Source organism: Lissotriton vulgaris, chromosome 12 (genome assembly GCF_964263255.1).
Source record: "Lissotriton vulgaris chromosome 12, aLisVul1.2, whole genome shotgun sequence".
Lineage (NCBI taxonomy): Eukaryota > Metazoa > Chordata > Amphibia > Caudata > Salamandridae > Lissotriton > Lissotriton vulgaris.
The window spans coordinates 112,087,190-112,109,485 of record NC_141700.1 but is presented as its reverse complement, the minus strand read 5'-3'; the positions used below and the strand labels follow the sequence as shown (position 1 = coordinate 112,109,485).

The 22,296-nt window shown below is 47.0% G+C and overlaps 1 protein-coding gene across 4 annotated transcripts in view; it reads right to left on the bottom strand.

Moving 5' to 3' along the window:
- The window catches only part of SEMA6C (semaphorin 6C), a 171,934-nt gene that overhangs the window by 74,038 nt on the left and 75,600 nt on the right, over positions 1 to 22,296 (bottom strand). For all 4 annotated transcript variants that reach the window (XM_086947442.1, XM_086947444.1, XM_086947445.1 and 1 more), the window contains exons 3-6: positions 17,190 to 17,304; positions 4,875 to 4,932; positions 2,742 to 2,798; positions 2,553 to 2,654 (exon numbers count right to left, since the gene is read on the bottom strand). In XM_086947442.1, the coding sequence (XP_086803568.1) occupies positions 2,553 to 2,654; positions 2,742 to 2,798; positions 4,875 to 4,932; positions 17,190 to 17,304 (332 nt within the window). The remainder of the gene's footprint in view (positions 1 to 2,552; positions 2,655 to 2,741; positions 2,799 to 4,874; positions 4,933 to 17,189; positions 17,305 to 22,296) is intronic.

Here is a 22,296-nt window from a genome sequence, read left to right as displayed (position 1 = left end):
TTCTTGTGAACGTGGGCATATGAGATGAGTCTGAGGTCATAATTATTAGGAACATGACTAGAGTGGAGTGCATGGGGTCCTTTTGTTTAGGAGGAAGGACAGTTTGGATGTGCATGGGGTCCCTTTTGTTTAGGAGCATGGACAGATTAGATGTGCTTGGGGTACTTTTGTTTAGGAGCATGCACAGACTGGATGTGCATGTTGTCTTTTTGTTTAAGAACATGGACAGATTGGATGTGCATTGGAGACTTTTGTTAACATGGACAGATTAGATATGCATGAGGTCATTTTGTTTAGGAGCATGACAGACTTGAGGTGCATGGGGTCCTTTTGTTTAGCAACATGGACAGATTGGACGTGCATGGAGCCTTTTGTTTAGGAGCATGGACAGATTAGATATGCATGGGGTTCTTTTGTTTAGGAACATGGACAGATTGGATGAGCATGGGGTTCTTTTGTTTAGGAGCATGGACAGATTGGATGTGCATGGGGTCCTTTTGATGAGGAGCATGGACAGATTGGATGTGCATGGGGTCCTTTTGTTTAGGAGCATGGACAGATTGGATGTGCATGGGGTGCTTTTGTTTAGGAGCATGGACAGATTGGATGTGCATGAGGTGCTTTTGTTTAGGAGCATGGACAGATTGGATGTGAATGGAACCTTTTGATAGCACGGACAGATTGGAGACACATGGAGTTGTTATGTGTAGGAACATGACCAGACTGGGTGCACATGCTGTCGTCATCATATACATGAGCACGGACATGTTAGACTGGCTTGTAGAGCTTATCTGCAGGGAAATTAACTAGATGGGTCTAAACGTCTTTTCTGCAAGGAATGGCCAGACTAAATAGGGCCCACATTACAGCACTTGGGTACTACAGGCAATTTTTCAGTCCTTTACAAACGCAAATAACATGGTATGTTTCATGTCTAAATCAGAATATCATTGTTAAATTAACCTTCGGACACATTAACTTTAATATGTCTGCAAAGTTGCATGTATCTCTAAAGCCAACAAAGTTACTTTATTCAGCATTGTACAAATGCTCTCTTTCTGCACCTTGTGATTAACATATCCTCACAGGGTTGGCATCGCGAAGCACAGATTGTAGAAAGTAGCAGAGTCAGCGCTTATTTCTATTTCTGTATCTAGTTTTCAAAGGCTTTTTACATTCTCTCGCGTGAGAGATTGTGCTATCTGCTCATTAGATCGCTTCGTTGAACCAACAGTTACAATCACATGCTTATGTTTCCATTGACTGGCATTAAGAAAAAACGTGCACTATGTTTATGTGCTCCAAATGTACGGATTTTAGCATTATATGCTCCAAATGGATTTTGGGCGGAAGTCTGTTCATTTGAACGACCGCTGTGCATGGTTTTGCTTGCATATCGGCTATTTTTGCAATGAAAGCATTTTCGACTTAGTAGTGTGTTTTATTTTAAATTTACAAAGATTACGATTCCAGACTCATCCATGTCTGCCAATGTTCCTAAAGATTAGGACTCCGGCCAGTTTCTTGTGCTCCTACAGATATCTACTCCAGCCTCAACCAATCTGCATGCGCTTCCAAAGATTAAGACTCCAGACTCATCCCGTCTTCTCATGTTCCTGGCGATGGGGACTCCAGACTCGTCCAGTCTGCCCATGTGCCTGCAGCAAAGCACACTGTGTGCAGTCCCTGTTCCTCTGGGCTCATCAATATTCTTAAAGAAAAGGGCTTCCAGCCCACCTAGCCCCTCAGTGTTCCATCAGATGAGGCCTGGCAGACACATCTACTGTGGACAAATCTGAAAGACACCCCCCCATGACCAGGGCAATCCTCTCCGAGAGACTCTGACCATCAGCTCCCGACACAGACTGGTTACTCATGAAGCTGAATATGCAAGAGCACCTCGTCTGTGCGGCGCACACTCGTACAGCACTGGTAGGGTCCCGTCTGCTGTAGAAGTGCTGCAAGAGCATTGACCATGGAGTTTGTAGCGCTGTGAGACAACCCCACCCACTCAATGGGCATTCTTGAAACAGTGTGAGAACACTTTGCCATTTAGCAAGCTCGCTTACTGGGCTGCAAGAACTGCTACCGAGTGCAATGTGCGCACTTCCAGCGCTGTGAGCGTCCCGGTCCACTCAATGCGCACACAATCTGTTCAACATTCACCTTAGTAGTGAGAACTCTTGGAGCACTGCCAGAGCATCCTATCTGGGCAATATAGACTCATAGCACTGTTAGAGCAGACCACCTGTTGAGTCAAGTGTTCTTAACGCGCTGCGCGAGCCCCCAGTCTGGGTAATATGTGCTCTTATAGCACTGCAAGAGCACAGCGCCTGTTGCGTAAATGTTCTTGGAGTGCTGCGAGATCACTCAGTCTGGCCAATATGCACTATTATAGCACTGGGAGGAGACACTACATGTCCGGTGAGTGCTCTTGTAGCACTGTGAGAGCTACAACCGCCTGCCTGCTCAATGCACGCCTTAAACCACTGCAAGAGCCCCCCCTGTCCAAATGTGCGCTGTTGTAGAGCTGCAAGAACACCCTACCGTACCTTGTAACTGCGGCACATGGGGTTGAAGGAGTTGGTACCACAGGCCAGGAGCGACCGGTCACTCTTCAGCACCAGCACTTTGATGTAGTTGTAACATTCATCCTGTGGGGAGACAGCGCAGGTCACCAGGGGTGGTCAACGTGGTTCACAGAGAGAAAAGAGGTCACAATGACTGGGGAAGTGCCTTACCTGAAGCTTCCCTCGCACTGCGCAGTTCCCCATGTCCTGGCTCTTCCACGTCAGGTGCTACAGGAAGCAAAAAAGGTGAGGTCACTGGTTTGTGAAACAATCACGAAGGTGCCAGAAGCTTTGGCAATCTGGGACGCTATTGAGAAATGGATAGGACCTATGGGGCAAAACAGAAGACGCCGGAGCGCTGATGGATTCCAAGGAGGAAACAGAAGCACTGAGAACAAGCAACTGATTGTGCAATGCCAATGCTTGTTTGAGGGCGGGATTGGCGTTTAGAATTGTGGTTCAAGCATTGGCAAAGCCAACACTACTGGGCGTCCATCTTGGAATGTTATTTTGTATACTTTCAAGATGGCATACACGTGGCTTCTAAACACAGTGTAACAATGAGTATACAAAATAACATTGTTGTACCATTCCAAAGTTACATTCACATCAGGAGCAGTGGCAGCAATGCAAGCTTCCTTCACACACAAGGCAGACAAAATACAAGCATAGCAACGTAAACTTCCCTCACACATGACATTTAAAGACCTACAGAAGCAACGTCAGCTTCCTTCCTGGGCTGTACAATTAAGACAGGCAGAGGATAGACAGTACCAGTTGAAGATTCTTTCATGCACGAAAAAGAGTGTTTGCAAAAGTAGCACAATCTTGCCACAGAAGGAGCTAGCTAAACAGAAAGCAAAAGTTCAAGCTTCCACACACAGGAAAAAACAAAAGCAGCAGCAGTGCAAGCTTCCCTCATACAGGAAAAGCACAGCAGCAGCAGTGCAAGCTTCCCTCACACAGGATAAACACAATCATCAGAAGTGCAAGCTTCCCTCACACAGGATAAACACAATCATCAGAAGTGCAAGCTTCCCTCACACAGGAAAAGCACAAGCATCAGTGCAAGCTTCACTCACACAGGAAAAGCACAAGCAGCAGTGCAAGCTTCCCTCACACAGGATAAACACAATCAGCAGCAGTGCAAGCTTCCCTCACACAAGAAAAGCACCAGCAGTAGCAGTGCAAGCTTCCCTCACACAGGATAAACACAATCATCAAAAGTACAAGCTTCCCTCACACAGGAAAAGCACAAGCAGCAGTGTACGCTTCCCTCATACAGGAAAAGCACAGCAGCAGCAGTGCAAGCTTCCCTCACACAGGATAAACACAATCATCAGAAGTGCAAGCTTCCCTCACACAGGAAAAGCACAAGCAGCAGTGCAAGCTTCACTCACACAGGAAAAGCACAAGCAGCAGTGCAAGCTTCACTCACACAGGAAAAGCACAAGCAGCAGTGCAAGCTTCCCTCACACAGGATAAACACAATCAGCAGCAGTGAAAGCTTCCCTCACACAGGAAAAGCATCAGCAGCAGCAGTGCAAGCTTCCCTCACACAGGATAAACACAATCATCAAAAGTACAAGCTTCCCTCACACAGGAAAATCACAAGCAGCAGTGTACGCTTCACTCACACAGGAAAAGCACAAGCAGCAGTGCAAGCTTCCCTCACACAGGATAAACACAATCAGCAGCAGTGAAAGCTTCCCTCACACAGGAAAAGCACCAGCAGCAGCAGTGCAAGCTTCCCTCACACTGGATAAACACAATCAGCAGCAGTGCAAGCTTCCCTCAAACAGGAAAAGCATCAGCAGCAGCAGTGCAAGCTTCCCTCACACTGGATAAACACAATCAGCAGCAGTGCAAGCTTCCATCATACAGAAAAAAACACAAGCAGCAGCAGCGCAAGCTTCCCTCACACAGGAAAAACACAAGCAGCAGCAGTGGGAGCTTCCCTCACACAAACACTTGAGCAGTCCAACTTCGAATCATAGATTAGAAATTGGCCTTTTGGTGAGAAATGCCAAAAGCCATGTTGGACAAAGCCAAAGTTAAGCTTTACAAATTCCGCCCATCGCCACAGAATACCACGTTTCAAGTTGTAGAACTTCCTTTAACATATCATTCTGAAAGATGTAGTCTTGGTTTTCTTCGACTGACCCAATCAGACCGTGTACTAGATTATTTAGCTTTGTGATTGTAAATCCTGACCAGAAAGATAGTGTACGGGCGAAATGCTGGGACATGATTTGGGAAATGTACTTATGCGGTAGTGGTGTTGAGACCACTTTTTATCCTTACCCGGTCAGGTGCCATTGTGTCCTTGACTCTCCGTAGGTCGAAAGCATATACATGGTCCCTGAAATAGAAGACAGAAGGCGATGTGACAAAGACCATGCACTGTAATCCCTTCCACACAGAGGAATCGTGAGGGAAGGCGGGCTAGGCTGGAGCATGACTCACACTGTCCCATCCCCACAGCCTTTCCTGAGGTGGACGAGCTCGACATGTGTCAGAAGACACAAAATACTCACAATGACTCCTCCATTACCCAATGATCACGTTGTCTCCCTCACAAACTCAAAAGCAAAAAATACTACCGACTCCCTCATAACCCCATTAAATAATAATAATTTGTATTTGTAAAGTGCGAACATATCACCCCTTAAGGGTTTCAAGGCGCTGGGGGCTGTTGGGGAGATTAAGTGAGCTTTTGCCCAGAGTTACAAGATGCTGAGCTGAGCTGCCCCAGGGGTATCAAACTGTGAGCCCCGCTCGTCGGAGTCAGCCACTCTGGCAGCTGCGCCACACCTCTCCCATTTAAACAACAACATCTCACTCCCATGGGCCCATTAACACATGATCCCAATGTGCCCCTCAAACCCATGAACAAACTACAGTGATGTCTCACTTGTGAATTCACTAGTTATTTCATTGTTTTTGTAGGGAGTCAATGTGATCATTATCATCCGGTTTCCCTCATTATTGACTGACTAGATTGTCTCCCTTGTGAACCGATCAATGAATTATATTGCCTCCTTCATGGGGTCTCCCTCATAACCTCAGTGACTGATCCCATCGTCTCCCTCGTGAACTCATTAACGAATGCTCACAATGTCTCTGTCCAACTCTTTCAAGCACTTCTGCAATGTCTCCAGTGAACTCACCAACGAGTGGTCACAGCATCTCGCCGTAAACAAGGTCAAATGTGCTCATTTATAAAGCCTTTAGAGAGTGCTCACTTTACCAAAGCCAATAATGAATGGCTGTATTGTCTCTCTTCTGACCCCTCTAATAAATAATCCTCCGGCCAACCGTGGCTATTTTAATATCTTTAAAAAAGATCTGCTGTTTTGTATTATTTAGAAGTCTTTGAGGTTGTGTTTGTTGATTTACAGTCGTATTTCACTTGTCTGGGAGCGGATCATTAATAAATGTATATTGTACGCATTCAAAATATCAACAAGCCCTGGTGAACAATAGAAAATAAATCAGGTAGGCCCAGGAAAGCCAGCATAGGGACCAGTTTACTTCCCATATCAAGAGGCATTCAAGAAAAGCCAGAAGTAGGCCATTATGGTGGATGTCATCTTCCTGAATTGAAACAGAAGAAAGACTAGACTGAAGAGTATTATCCTTCAAATCAGGGGTGTCCAGTGCAGGCCCAGCAGACCACATCAGATCATAGCTTGAGAATAGCCACATGAAATCAATGCAAGTGGAATGAACCAAAATCAAGGGTGTCCAACGCTGGCGCCCTTGCGATTTTCAGGAAATACAGCCAAGATAAATATACAAAGAAGGACTCTAAATGAAACTCATGTACAGAGTTGGTTACTATCCTGAACCTTCATAATTGCAATCACTACTTCGATTACCCTCATCTAAAATGAAATAATATCACATAAACATGGACCCCATGAATTTCTGTCATGGATCCATTCCTTGTACATCAACCTTGGACACCTGTGTTCAAATAAGAGGTATGGAAATAGAAACAAGACTGCAATGCTTTCTATCAATCCCCCTTTTTGAGAAGCATGCAAATGAAAAGTACTAAACTGAAGAATGCATCTTCAACATAGGGAATCATGGATACAGAGAAAAGACCAGCAGAGGGAGTGCATTGTTAGGTCTGGCATAACAGTTCAGCTTTCCACATGACCTACTGTTACCAATTCATTAAAATAGACATAGTAGGTTCTAGCTAGCTCTGTCCAGAGGAGAATTTTTTCTTTCATCTGAATCTAATGGCAGTTTGCAGTATCCGTCCGCCTCCTATGGACTACTTGCTTTGAAATGCAAGATAAACTATTGAACAAATGAGAATTACACCGAAGCACCACGTGTTAAATTACTGATCTCACAGATGCACTGCCCAAAAAGCAGTTGTTTTCAGTTTTGATTTTTTTCACTCCATCAGACTTTTTTTTAACTAATGTTTAGGTCGGAATCAAAATGCAAGCCAAACCTATTGGCTTTGCCAATGTTTGTTCATATAGGTCGGCGGAGAAGTGCAGATCAGAATGCCAGATCTGGTGAAAAAGACGTGCTTGGAAATGGATTGGAAAAGTGACCACCCCTCAAGTACATTTTGAATTAGATTGACATCAATATCGAACCACCTAAATCAATTGTTCTCCTGTTTAACATCAAAAGGCATTATTCAAAAACAGCCATCCAATCGGATTACAGACATTACTGTGGATTTTCTTTTTCTCTCTAGCTCCCTTTTATTTCTCGAACTCAGCAGACCATCTATGAAAGAATGTGTTTGAATCATTCTCTGAATGTCCACCAGGTGTCGCTACTGCACCAGTGTCCGTCAGCTCCCTTCATGCCCTCCAGTACAGTTATACTCTGGTTCATCATCAAGGACAACCGTCTGCCTGCCCCCTTGGGGTCCTAAACCTGAGTCATGCTGCTGCTTCGTGTCACTGCTGATCAAGTGCTTCGTCATTGGCGGGCTGCAGATTATGCGACACTCTGATAATTTACTAGTGCAATACTGTTATTGGACTCTGGGTGGCACGGCTGTACCGCACTGTGCGCTCAGCTACACACTATGGCCACAGGTGTCACTGCAGCCCAGATGCTTAGGCTTACATGGACTGAACCGGTGCCTCTTTGTTGCAATTCACGGGTGTCATTACTGCACCAGCAGCCACCCCTCAAGGACTGGACCCAGTGAGCTATGTGAAACCTCACTCATGTCTATCTGATCCCACTGTGACCTCAGTCAGCGCAGTGCTGCGACTGACCTCGCGGTGTCGCGGCTGCACAAATATGTGCTACCTCCAGGATCAAATTCAGTGCCATTCCATAACTGATGTAGCAAAAAAAGTGAAGAAAGAAATGCAGGAGCTATTCTGAAATACTGGTAGTTACTCTGTGCACATTCCATTCCATCCTTTTTAGCTTGTCTATGGCGTCACATATGTAAAACAGGCTTGTCCCTGCCACAGTTGTACCAATGGGGGACCTGAGTGATTTATCAGTATCAGAGATTACTTCCCCAGTAGTACCCTTTTGTTTCTATCAACGAGATGCCCCAAATGCAGTGAGTATGGTCAGGCGTGGGCCCCGCGCTCACTATGCCATAGCACTCACAGTGCACCGCCCTGATGAAGCTCAACAAGGCCGAAACATGTCCATGGCTGCTTGTATTCTGTTGGACTGGCTCCTTTGGGGAGCGGCCAAGGCCCCGTTGCACGTAGTTGGTCCCTGTAGTGGTTCAATGAGCAACAAAATGACGGACTAGAATGTGTCCCAGAGTCGATACCAGTGGTCCATATTCTTCAAGGACTGCATGCGTCACTTTTCAGTCACTCTGACTGGTGCTCCTGGTGCAGTTGCTCAAAGGTAGGTCCCCTCCCCAGCCCCGCCAGCCACGCGCCCAGCAGTGCTCGGCCAGTGCCCCTCCTGAGGTCAGTGGCGTAACGAAACTTGAGGGGGCCCCCCTGCAAAGTATGTGGAGGGGCCCCCTCCAGACTCAATCGGGAGCTCTTCTGACAGACTACTGTGCTGTGGGGGCTCCCTGGAGCTTGGGGGTTACGGGGCCTGTGTTACCCCACTGCAAACATCCCCAGAGACCAACAAACACTATCACACAATTACTAAACCCTACCGTCAAACACACCCAGAGACCAACAAACACTATCACAGTAATATATGCTACCAGCTACCCAGAAACCGACAAACACTATCCCACAATGACTAAATCCACCATCAAACACCCAAAGGTAATCTATGCTACCAGCTACCCAGAGACCAACAAACACTGTCACACAATTACCAAACCCTACCGTCAAACACACCCAGAGACCAACAAACACTATCACAGTAATATATGCTACCAGCTACCCAGAAACCGACAAACACTATCCCACAATGACTAAACCCACCATCAATCACCCAAAGGTAATATAGGCTACAAGCGACTCAGAGACCAACAAACACTATCACAGAATGACTAAATCTACCATCAAACACCAAAAAGGAACATATGCTACCATCTACCCTGAGTTCAATAAACACTAAAGCACGATGACATCAAGAGTTTAGCCATTGATATTAGAAATCAGCAGTAATGTCAGACATCCAAATTGCAATGTGTTCTACAAGGCACTGAGTCAATAATACACACTGTCATACACCTAGACATGACAGAGACTATCAAACACAAACAAGCCAACTCAATGCCTACCACCAGACGCATAAACACCAGTAGATACTATCAGAAAATGGATGACTAAGACACAGACTCTAGAGTAAAAACAGATCAACAAGCAGATCAACAAACAGTATTAGACAATGCAAAGAATAACAGATATATTCAGAGACAAAGATCAAATTAGACACAGACCACTAGAAACTATCACAGTCGGAGGTTAACATTCAGCAAAAAGTCAAAAGAGAAGCATTGAGCCACCATTGGCGTCAACCAAACACACAGACTGAAAAACACAGCACTCAGGCAGCAAGGACCTAGCAGACACAATCAAGTTCAAAGAGACCCAAAAACACCATCAGACACTCTGAAAACAACGCACGCTCTCAGTTACCCAGAGACGAATCAACACTAACAAACACCCATTGGAAAACAGACACTGTCAGAAACCCAGAGACGAACCAACACTGTCAACTAACCACAGACAAACAGACACTGTCAGAAACCCAGAGACGAACCAACACTGTCAACTAACCATAGACAAACAGATACTGTCAGACACCAAGATACGAAGCAACACTGTCAACTAACCATAGACAGACAGACACGGTCAGACACCAAGAGACGAAGCAACACTGTCAACTAACCATAGACAGACACTGTAAATTACTCAGAGATAAACCATCACTATCTAATACACATAGACAAATAGACACTGTCAGACACAGAGATGAACCAACACTGTCAACTAACCATAGACAAACAGACACCGTCAGAGACACCCAGAGAAGAACCAACACTGTCAACTAACTACAGACAAACAGACACTGTCAGACACCCAGAGACGAACCAACACTGTCAACTTACCATAGACAGACACTGTCAGACACCCAATGACGAACCAAAACTGTCAACTAACCATAGACAGACACTGTCAGACACCAAGAGACGAAGCAACACTGTCAACTAACCATAGACAAACAGACACTGTCAGACACCAAGATACGAAGCAACACTGTCAACTAACCATAGACAGACAGACACTGTCAGACACCAAGAGATGAAGCAACACTGTCAACTAACCATAGACAGACAGACGCTGACAAACACCAAGAGACGAAGCAACACTGTCAACTAACCATAGACAGACACTGTAAATTACTCAGAGATAAACAGACACTAACAAACACCCATTGGAAAACAGACACTGTCAGACACCCAGAGACGAACTAACACTGTCAACTAACCATAGACAAACAGACACTGTCAGACACCCAGAGAAGAGCCAACACTGTCAACTAACCATAGACAAACAGACACAGTCAGACACCCAGAGAAGAACCAACACTGTCAACTAACCATAGACAAACAGACACTGTCAGACACCCAGAGACGAACCAACACTGTCAACTAACCATAGACAAACAGACACTGTCAGAGACACCCAGAGAAGAGCCAACACTGTCAACTAACCATAGACAAACAGACACTGTCAGACACCCAGAGACAAAGCAACACTGTCAACTAACCATAGACAAACAGACACAGTCAGACATCCAGAGACGAACCAACACTGTCAACTAACCATAGACAAACAGACACTGTCAGACACCCAGAGACGAACCAACACTGTCAACTAACCATAGACAAACAGACACAGTCAGACACCCAGAGACGAACCAACACTGTCAACTAACCATAGACAAACCAACACTGTCAACTAACCATAGACAAACAGACCCTGTCGGAGACACCCAGAGAAGAGCCAACACTGTCAACTAACCATAGACAAACAGACACTGTCAGACACCCAGAGACGAACCAACACTGTCAACTAACCATAGACAAACAGACACTGTCAGACACCCAGAGGCAAAGCAACACTGTCAACTAACCATAGACAAACAGACACAGTCAGACATCCAGAGACGAACCAACACTGTCAACTAACCATAGACAAACAGACACTGTCAGACACCCAGAGACGAACCAACACTGTCAACTAACCATAGACAGACACTGTAAATTACTCAGAGATAAACCATCACTAACAAACACCCATTGGAAAACAGACACTGTCAGACACCCAGAGACGAACTAACACTGTCAACTAACCATAGACAAACAGACACTGCCAGACACCCAGAGACGAACCAACACTGTCAACTAACCATAGACAAACAGACACTGTCAGACACCAAGAGACGAAGCAACACTGTCAACTAACCATAGACAGACAGACACTGTCAGACACCCAGGGACGAACCAACACTGTCAACTACAGACAAACAGACACTGTCAGACACCCAGAGACGAACCAACACTGTCAACTAACCATAGACAAACAGACACTGTCAGACACCAAGAGACGAAGCAACACTGTCAACTAACCATAGACAGACACTGTAAATTACTCAGAGATAAACCATCACTATCTAATACACATAGACAAATAGACACTGTCAGACACAGAGATGAACCAACACTGTCAACTAACCATAGACAAACAAACACGGTCAGACACCCAGAGAAGAACCAACACTGCCAACTACAGACAAACAGACACTGTCAGACACCCAGAGACGAAGCAACACTGTCAACTAACCATAGACAAACAGACACTGTCAGACACCAAGAGACGAAGCAACACTGTCAACTAACCATAGACAAACAGACACAGTCAGACATCCAGAGACGAACCAACACTGTCAACTAACCATAGACAAACAGACACTGTCAGACACCAAGAGACGAAGCAACACTGTCAACTAACCATAGACAAACAGACACAGTCAGACATCCAGAGACGAACCAACACTGTCAACTAACCATAGACAAACAGACACTGTCAGACACCCAGAGACGAACCAACACTAATAACTACCCATGGACAAACAGACACTGTCAGCCATCCAGAGATAAACCGTCAGTACCAAATACCCATAGACAGAAACGGTCAGACACCCAGAGAAGTACCAGTAAACAAACAGACGTTGTCAAACACCCAGGGATGAACCAACACTGTCAAAAGTCCCAAATATTGTGCAGCGGAGGGTTGATGCTTTCAAGGGTAGTGGAGGAGAAGGGAAAGGGTGGATGGCGGTGTGTAGAGTGGTTGGTAGACCAGAGGGTTCACATAAGTCCCTGTAACTCCTTCGGTGCACAGAGGGGGTGCCTTCAAGGGCCCCATTCAGCTCAAAGCCGATGTGTGTTTGTGAGACATTGGTGACCCGAGTCCCTTATCACATTCAGGAGGGGGGGGGGCGTCATTCTGCATTGTGACTTCAGGGGCTTGGACCAGGGCTCTGTGAAGAAGAAACTGTGAAAAGGACCAACAGAGGCCTTTGGCTGCTTGTCTGCAGGGGGGGGGGGGGGCTTAAGGAATAGGACCGGCAGATCGTCTGGTGTCCTTTGCTTCTTCTGACCCGCTGTGTATAATAATTACTTAAACCCTGTTTACTTTTGATGACTCCAGGGGAAGGCATCTTGTGACTTGACCCCAGTGACGCTAGTAACGCCAGTGACGCTCTTGCTGGTGCACAGGAGGGGAGGATGAAGGGCGAGGCGGCAGTGAGTCTGTGTTTTGCAGCACACACGTGTATGGAAACATATGCTCCACTTACACACTAACTGCAAAACATTTCAAAACAAAACAGCAACTTTGAAATAAGTGGTGTGAGGGAGATGGGGTGGAAGAGTCGTCGTGGGGTGGAGGAAGGGGCGAGCAGAGAATGAAGTTTGGGTTGGGGAGGGCAGAGGATGAAGAGTGAGTGACCCGGGGAACGAGGGGGAGGGCAAGGGGCCCCTCACAGCTCACTCACCGTCTCCTCTGGTGCCTTGAGGCCCAGGAGTGAGGGCAACTCTCACATCTCACTCGCCTTCTCTGGGGCTCGGCTCGGTAGTTGGTGATGTCCGCAGAGTGAGACCCTCAGAGGCCTGCACAGAGCATCCCTCGACTCTGAGGGTCTGGAGGGTCCGAGTCCAATCTGGTGATTACAGCTCACAGTTCACACCTGTCCTCAGAACAGGGGACCTCAGACAGTTATCCCTTGACCCCTCACCCCACTTCCTGGAATCGGAAGAGCTCTCTGGTGTAGCAGTCCCGGCTCCAGAAAGGCCTGGCCGGGGACGCGCTTGCGCAGCAGTTGCGCGCCATTTAATTAATGAAGAACGAACCTCTGAGGCCTGGCTGAGGCAAAGGCTGCGCCTGCGTGCTGTGTACGTCACCATTTAATTTATTAAGAGGCGGGGGCCCCCTGGGTGGGGATTTGTGGCCGAGGCCCCCCCGCAATGCGGGGGATGCGGGGGCCTGTGTTACGCCCCTGCCTGAGGTGGCTCGCGCTGGCCGCCCGCCCTCCTTATCTCTCGCGCACAGCACGGGCTGGTATCTCGGTGCCCGGGACCACATCTGATATACGGCCCGTCAGCACAATTACAAGAGCTGTCAGCGGCTCGTCACGCGCTATCTGCCGCGTTTGGCACCATTATCGCGGCTACAAAGCAGGCGGCGCGCGCTATCGGAGGCGCCATTTCATGTCAGGTGCGCGGCGCGCGCCACGGAGCCCCGGGGCGGGGACGTGCCGCGCATGGGCAATGGGCGCGCGGTGGCTGCTGCCACCCGAGGGGACCTGCAGGGGCGTAGCTGCTGTGGTGCAGCCAGTGCAGTGACGCCGGGCCCGCTGAGTATTAAGGGCCCAGCTCACCCTGTGTGCCTTTTTTAAAAACAAAACAGAGGATGGTGGCCATTTCTCCGACAGGTCTTGGGGGGAGGAGGGGTCGGTTCGCAGTTACATGATTACATTATTATTGATATAGGAGGAAAAAACTTGCTTCTGGAGAAAAGCAGGTCGTTTGGCGTTACAGAATATGACATAATCCAAACTGGAAGGGCGACGTCAGAAACTGCACTGTGCGGGCCAGAATTATGTGGCATCAACAGGTGCACTGAGGGGGGTCAGGATCATGTGGTGTCAGAAACTGCACTGTGAGCGGTCACGATTATGTGGCATCAAAAGCTGCATTGTGAGGGGTCAGGATTATGTGGCATCAAAAACTGCTGCACTGTAAGCGGTCAGGATTATGTGGTGTCAGAAACTGCACTGTGAGCGGTCAGGATTATGTGGTGTCAGAAGCTGCACTGTGAGCAGTCAGGATTATGTGGCATCGGAAGCTGCACTGTGAGCGGTCAGGATTATGTGGTGTTAGAAGCTGCACTGAGAAGGGTCAGGATTATGTAGCATCAAAAGCTGCATTGTGAGGGGTCAGGATTATGTAGCATCAAAAGCTGCATTGTGAGGGGTCAGGATTATGTAGCATCAAAAGCTGCATTGTGAGCGGGCAGGATTATGTGGTGTCAGAAGCTGCACTGTGAGCGGTCAGGAGTATGTGGCATCAGAAGCTGCACTGTGAGCGGCCAGGATTCATCAGAAGCTGCACTGTGAGCGGTCAGGAGTATGTGGCATCAGAAGCTGCACTGTGAGCGGCCAGGATTATGTGGTGTCAGAAGCTGCACTGTGAGCGGTCAGGATTATGTGGTGTCAGAAGCTGCACTGTGAGCGGTCAGGAGTATGTGGCATCAGAAGCTGCACTGTGAGCGGCCAGGATTCATCAGAAGCTGCACTGTGAGCGGTCAGGAGTATGTGGCATCAGAAGCTGCACTGTGAGCGGCCAGGATTATGTGGCATCAGAAGCTGCACTGTGAGCGGCCAGGATTCATCAGAAGCTGCACTGTGAGCGGTCAGGAGTATGTGGCATCAGAAGCTGCACTGTGAGCGGCCAGGATTATGTGGCATCAGAAGCTGCACTGTGAGCGGTCAGGATTCATCAGAAGCTGCACTGTGAGCGGTCAGGAGTATGTGGCATCAGAAGCTGCACTGTGAGCGGCCAGGATTATGTGGCATCAGAAGCTGCACTGTGAGCGGTCAGGATTCATCAGAAGCTGCACTGTGAGCGGTCAGGAGTATGTGGCATCAGAAGCTGCACTGTGAGCGGTCAGGAGTATGTGGCATCAGAAGCTGCACTGTGAGCGGTCAGGATTCATCAGAAGCTGCACTGTGAGCGGTCAGGATTCATCAGAAGCTGCACTGTGAGCGGTCAGGATTCATCAGAAGCTGCACTGTGAGCGGTCAGGATTATGTGGTGTCAGAAGCTGCACTGAGAGGGTTCATGATTGTGGGGCGACAAATGCTGCACGGAGAAGGGTCAGAATTGTACGGTGTAAAGAGCTGCGCACCGAGGAGTCACTTGTGCGCAAGCCAGGAGCTGGACTGACCTGGCTTCTTCCTCCTCCTTCTCACTGGCCACCTTGCCCCACGGCTCTCACCTTGGCCCTCACTCAGATGAACGGTGCACTCAATTCCATTTGTCTCTACAACACTCTACCCCGCTCTACTAGGGTAACCAGAATTTTAAAGCCAAAAACCGGGACATTTCAAGGAAATGGAAGGAGGACTACAATTTTACTTCAAGAATGACAGCGCTCCTCAGCAGAGAATTACAGATTAGGCAGTTAGAGCATACATAAAGAGCAATTTTTTAAACCCAGTAGCTTGCCTGATAATTAAATTGTTTTCTTGAAACAACTGATAACTTTCCCTGCTTTGTAAACATTAAAAAGCACCTCCTGCCGTTTTCAGTCCACCCTCTCTAAAAACCTGGACAGGAGCTAAGTTTCTTGAAATCTGCCAGGACAGCAGGTAGAAAAAACCAGGGCCCTTCGGGCAAATCCGCAACGCCTGGTCACCCTACGCTCACTGCGGGCCTCTCTTCTTGAGCCCTGGCCACAATGGTCCTTACTCACTGTGGGCTCACTGCGTCAGAACCCCACTCACCACTGCCCTCACTCACCATATAACACCTTCATCGAGCCATTCACTCACTATCTATGGCCATCACTCACCATGACCCTTCCTCAGAGCACTCTCCACTCACTGAGACAGTGAGTCATGCCGGCCACAGTCACTGTGCCTCTCACTTCCTGTGGCTACCCTTCATCGCAAGCCTGCCTTGCCTACCCCCTGACTCACACGGACCATCACTCACTGGGGGGGACCTTCCCTCCCTGGGGCTCACTCCCTCTGGCCCTTCATGGTCCTCCATCACAGGCCCTCACAAATGTCCCTCATTCAGGATGGGTCATGTTCACCTTCATTTTCACTTTCTCTGCCCCTTACTTGCTATGAATATCGAAAATCACTGTTCTTCCCACTCACAGTGCCCTTCAGAGCCCCACAAACCTTGTTCACCATGGCCTCACTCGGTCGGTCAGTCACGGTGACCCCCGCTCCCTCACTAGTGTGAGGCCTCACTCATAGTGTGCCTTCATTACAATTTTGTGCATTCACTGACTTGCTCTCAGGTGAGCACAATTAGTATCTCACTCAATGTGTCACTAACTCTCAGAAAGTGGTGGCTGGTCCCTCACTCACCAGGATGTGCACTTTCAAACAACCCTCACCCTCCATGGTCATCACTTTAAAATGACCCTTTGTGAGACAAAAAAAGGAAGTTCCAGGGCCCTTCTCGGGAGGCCACTGCAGCTTGCAGCGCCCATTGCCCCTGCCAGCACTGCCAATGACAGTTCTACACAACTACTAACCATCACACAACTACAAGTGTGACAATTCTGACTGTTCGAGGGCACCAAGCTATAAGAATAGCTTGGGTGGCAAGCACGACTCATTTTAATGTACTATGTTGAATTAATCAACATCTGTTTTGGTGTTTATCTCTAAATAAGACAGACAGCGCCACCAAGTGGCAGATTGTCATAAGTACCGGTGTTGATAATTAAGTGCTGGTGCTGAGCACCAGAAACCAGCGGCTCAAATTAAGCACTGCTCATATGGTTCTTAGAAGCTCCTCACACAACACTGAATTCATTCACTTTGGACTTTACTCACCGTGGCCCTTGTTTTTGCCACTTACTCGCTGTGACCCTCACTCACCTGGCTGCGATGAAGAGTGTGTGGTTCAGCTTTAGCATCCTCTGGAAGTCCAGGCCGAGTTGTGCCGTCTCATTGTCGGTCACCAGCCCCCGGAACCAAGGGTAGGAGAGAGTACCTGCAAGGGGGGAGGGGCAGACAGATTAATGCCCAGTCCTCAGAGGGCAGGGGGCACGCGTCCACAATCACTGACCCCCCCTCTTCAAGGACAGCGACGTCACAAGAACACTCCTATATTCAGCCCATACTTTCTGCTTTGACAACTCATGCCTTTTTGGTAAACGAATTATTAAAAATGAACTAAACTTGCATGTAATTAAATAGATATAAAAAATAATGTGTCTGCTGCACAATCCCTTATAACTTCCTAGCTGATACACACTTAAACATTAATGTAACTTTTTATTTTATTTACCAGTCTCTTTTACTTATTATAACAATTGCTTCACCAAGCGATTTTGCTACCGGCACCTGGGCCATCAGTTAACGCATTTGTGCGGGTGGATTAAATAAATGTATTTAAGAACATACTTACTTAGAGGGTTGCTAAGGTTACAAAGTCTCGTAGGCGTTAATTTGCCAAATACTTAATAATACAACATAATTTTACTCCACGTGCATTTTTTTGTTAATTTTACAGATGTCAGCCGCTTGCCTTGCACTGGTGTAGCGGACCCACGGGGGTGGGCTATTAGGTTTGCTTTGAGGTTTTTTAAGAGGTGAATTCTGCGAACTTTGATACATAGTAATTAACACTCCCTTCAAGTATATATTTTCAGGAATTACAGTGATTTTGTAATTCTAATTGTGTACTGAGTTTTGAATCTCCTACCTCACAGTTTGTCCCTCATAAACAGTGTCAACAAATTTGCATAGTTGGTGAAATGCATTGTGGGAAACATGATACGGATTCATTAAGTAGAGAATGGGTTATACAGCCTTTTAAACATCAGCTGGAAATAGGGCATAATTTTAACAGTAACCCTGTAGTACCGCTGCCCCCTTGTGGTTTAATTTTCATTGCACCCCCCTCCCCCCACACACACACACCTAGATATAGGTACATGAAAGATTTCGTTTTACTAGACCTTGGGAAACAGCTAAATGACATTTCACTACTCCATTTTACAAGATGCCACATTTGTGAAGTCCTATTCAACTTCATTTTGGCCTCCAAAAAGCCACGATGTCTTAGGGAAATTTAGGGGAATTTGTAGACGGAAAAACGGGTTTAAGATCCCGTAAAATGTTTTATTTTTCTCCCAAATGCTAGTCACCAAATTTGGAAATAATTAAGAGTGGAGCAGCAAGCAGAAGGTTTCAGAGGTGTGACCTCACCCCAGCAAATTACATTTAAAACCACCTCTGAAAACTATTTCTGACTTTGCGTGATATTTAAACAAAGCACTTGCCATATGGCCCAATATTTTTTATTAAACCACCAGTACCCACTGGTAGCATTATTAAAAGATAGGACTCGTTAACTCAATAAGTAGTTAAATAAAAAATAAAAAAACACAACTAAATATATATAAACAAATAGTGCCTGACACCTATCCCACATGAATATATTTGAGGCAAATCTCCAAATAATGAAATTGAGCAGAGACTATTTGCATATTCAACTGTGAACTCTCAGCAACCAGCCGTACTTTACACATGGTTACCTGCTAGCTGGAAAGCACTTGTCCTCCACTGCAACTTCCACCAGCGCTTAATTTGTTAAAAAGTGCAAGAGCTGAAAGGCTTTCTTAGAAACCCACTGCAGAGTGTCATGGTTAGTGACTGTCTACAGTTTCCGTCACCTGGCACTTCCTGACTGTATCTCTCGCTCTTACAGGTTGTTTCCAACCCTGCTTTCTTCATTGAGCCTGGATTTTAAGGTCACATCTAGTCAGTGCTGTCTCTTTGAGACATGCTGTGTTTAAGATATGATTCAGAAAAGGGGGTGGTGATGAACAGAGTGTCTGAATTAAGCAGACCACTCTTACCCAGTCCAAAGATCAGGGCTTGATCCATCACCGTTTTTTAGCTCACTGCGCCATCCCAGCTCAGAATTTGGCTATATGCAAATTAGTCTGACCCTTGCCCAGTGCATCATGGGAACAGGGCAGACCAAACTACCAAGCCAATTCTTATACTGGGAAGGAAACAAGCTACCGGTGACCGGTTTCTGGCATTTCAGCCGTCTTCGACCCGGCTTGCTTGAATCCTGATGGTGCAATGAGCTAGGGACTCACATCTGAGTATACCCTTCCACGCTTATGGTGGACAAAAGTGATTCAGAAAAGGGGGTGGTGATGAACAGAGTGTCTGAATTAAGCAGACCACTCTTACCCAGTCCAAAGATCAGGGCTTGATCCATCACCGTTTCTTAGCTCACTGCACCATCCCAGCTCTGAACTTGGCTATATGCAAATTAGTCTGACCCTGGCCCAGTGCATCATGGGAACAGGGCAGACCAAACTACCAAGCCAATTCTTATACTGGGAAGGAAACAAGCTACCGGGGACCGGTTTCTGGCATTTCAGCCGCCTTCGGCCCGGCTTGCTTGAATCCTGATGGTGCAATGAGCTAGGGACTCACATCTGAGTATACCCTTCCACGCTTATGGTGGACAAAAATGATTCAGAAAAGGGGGTGGTGATGAACAGAGTGTCTGAATTAAGCAGACCACTCTTACCCAGTCCAAAGATCAGGGCTTGATCCATCACCGTTTTTTAGCTCACTGCACCATCCCAGCTCTGAACTTGGCTATATGCAAATTAGTCTGACCCTGGCCCAGTGCATCATGGGAACAGGGCAGACCAAACTACCAAGCCAATTCTTATTCTGGGAAGGAAACAAGCTACCGGGGACCGGTTTCTGGCATTTCAGCCGTCTTCGGCCCTGCTTGCTTGAATTCTGATGGTGCAATGAGCTAGGGACTCACATCTGAGTATACCCTTCCACGCTTATGGTGGACAAAAATGATTCAGAAAAGGGGGTGGTGATGAACAGAGTGTCTGAATTAAGCAGACCACTCTTACCCAGTCCAAAGATCAGGGCTTGATCCATCACCGTTTTTTAGCTCACTGCACCATCCCAGCTCTGAACTTGGCTATATGCAAATTAGTCTGACCCTGGCCCAGTGCATCATGGGAACAGGGCAGACCAAACTACCAAGCCAATTCTTATTCTGGGAAGGAAACAAGCTACCGGGGACCGGTTTCTGGCATTTCTGCCGTCTTCGGCCCGGCTTGCTTGAATCCTGATGGTGCAATGAGCTAGGGACTCACATCTGAGTATACCCTTCCACGCTTATGGTGGACAAAAATGATTCAGAAAAGGGGGTGGTGATGAACAGAGTGTCTGAATTAAGCAGACCACTCTTACCCAGTCCAAAGATCAGGGCTTGATCCATCACCGCCCTGATCTTTGGACTGGGTAAGAGTGGTCTGCTTAATTCAGACACTCTGTTCATCACCACCCCCTTTTCTGAATCGTTTTTGGCCACTATAGGTGTGGCAGGGTATACTCAGACATGAGTCCCTTGCTCACTGCACCATCAGGATTCAAGCAAGCTGGGCCGACGACGGCTGAAATGCCAGAAGCCGGTCCCCGGAAGCTTGTCTCCTTTCTGGTGAAGAATTGGCTTGGTAGTTTGGTCTGCCCTGTTCCCATGATGCACTGGGCCAGGGAGAGACTAATTTGCATATAGCCAGGTTCTGAGCTGGGATGGTGCAGTGAGCTAAATAACGGTGATGGATCAAGCCCTGATCTTTGGACTGGGTAAGAGTGGTCTGCTTAATTCAGACACTCTGTTCATCACCACCCCCTTTTCTGAATCGTTTTTGGCCACTATAGGTGTGGCAGGGTATACTCAGACATGAGTCCCTTGCTCACTGCACCATCAGGATTCAAGCAAGCCGGGCCGACGACGGCTGAAATGCCAGAAACCGGTCCCCGGAAGCTTGTCTCCTTTCTGGTGAAGAATTGGCTTGGTAGTTTGGTCTGCCCTGTTCCCATGATGCACTGGGCCAGGGACAGACTAATTTGCATATAGCCAGGTTCTGAGCTGGGATGGTGCAGTGAGCTAAATAACGGTGATGGATCAAGCCCTGATCTTTGGACTGGGTAAGAGTGGTCTGCTTAATTCAGACACTCTGTTCATCACCACCCCCTTTTCTGAATCGTGTTTAGGATATGGGCTTGAAGCTCCACCTATTGCCCGCCCGTGTTTACAATTTGCTCTTGTGACTGTCCTTTGTAAATGCTTCATTGTGTTTGGTTACTTTGCTTACTAGACCCTCCTTAGTCTCTCTTGTTCTACTCTTGTAACCTCCCATAAGGACTTCCCCGATTACATGTATTGTTACTCAGTATGTTTCATTTACACTTTTATGAGCACTCTTTTCTTAATGAATTCCATCGGCGCGACTGCTGTTGCAGGCACAACAGCTACGCACTGCCCAAATCACACTTTTCAGGTTTCTGTTGAATTAGCGTGCAAGGTAACATTTTATTTGTATATTTATTTTCCAGCACGTCACCCAAACTTTTTTTTCTATTTAATGACTTTTGTGGCAATGGCGGCACATTGCGCTTTAGCTTTAAGCACCTAAAGCATGGCGTGCTGCTATTCGTACAAAAGTTAAAAAAATAGAAAAACAAAAGGTGGGCGGATCCCGCATTTCTTTTCCATTTACAAAGCCAATAACTCTGCATTCAACGAATGCGCGATCTATTGCATTGTAAATGCTTGTTCATCTTTCTCGCCCTTCTTTCTCCATGATATGCACTTCCCTCTCTCTTGCTCTGGGTCGAAGTCTGATGAAAAATAAGCTCCGGTTCCCAAAGATGGGTGCGGTGCCCACCGCTTGTACAAACTGAGCAGAGCTGGGCCACTGAGGCCTTCCCATGGACCAATACAGTGTTATTATCTGAAGACATTACTGCTCAAACTTCAAAAATGTGTCATCATATTTAACTCTGTATACTACATTTGTTGACACAATACAAAGTGTCTAGAATTCCACAGGAAAAAGGTAACTAAGTAAGGCAGGAATGTAATAGGGTGACATCTGGGTAGCAAAAATGTAAAAGGGGCAGACTTGGGTTGAACTGATCA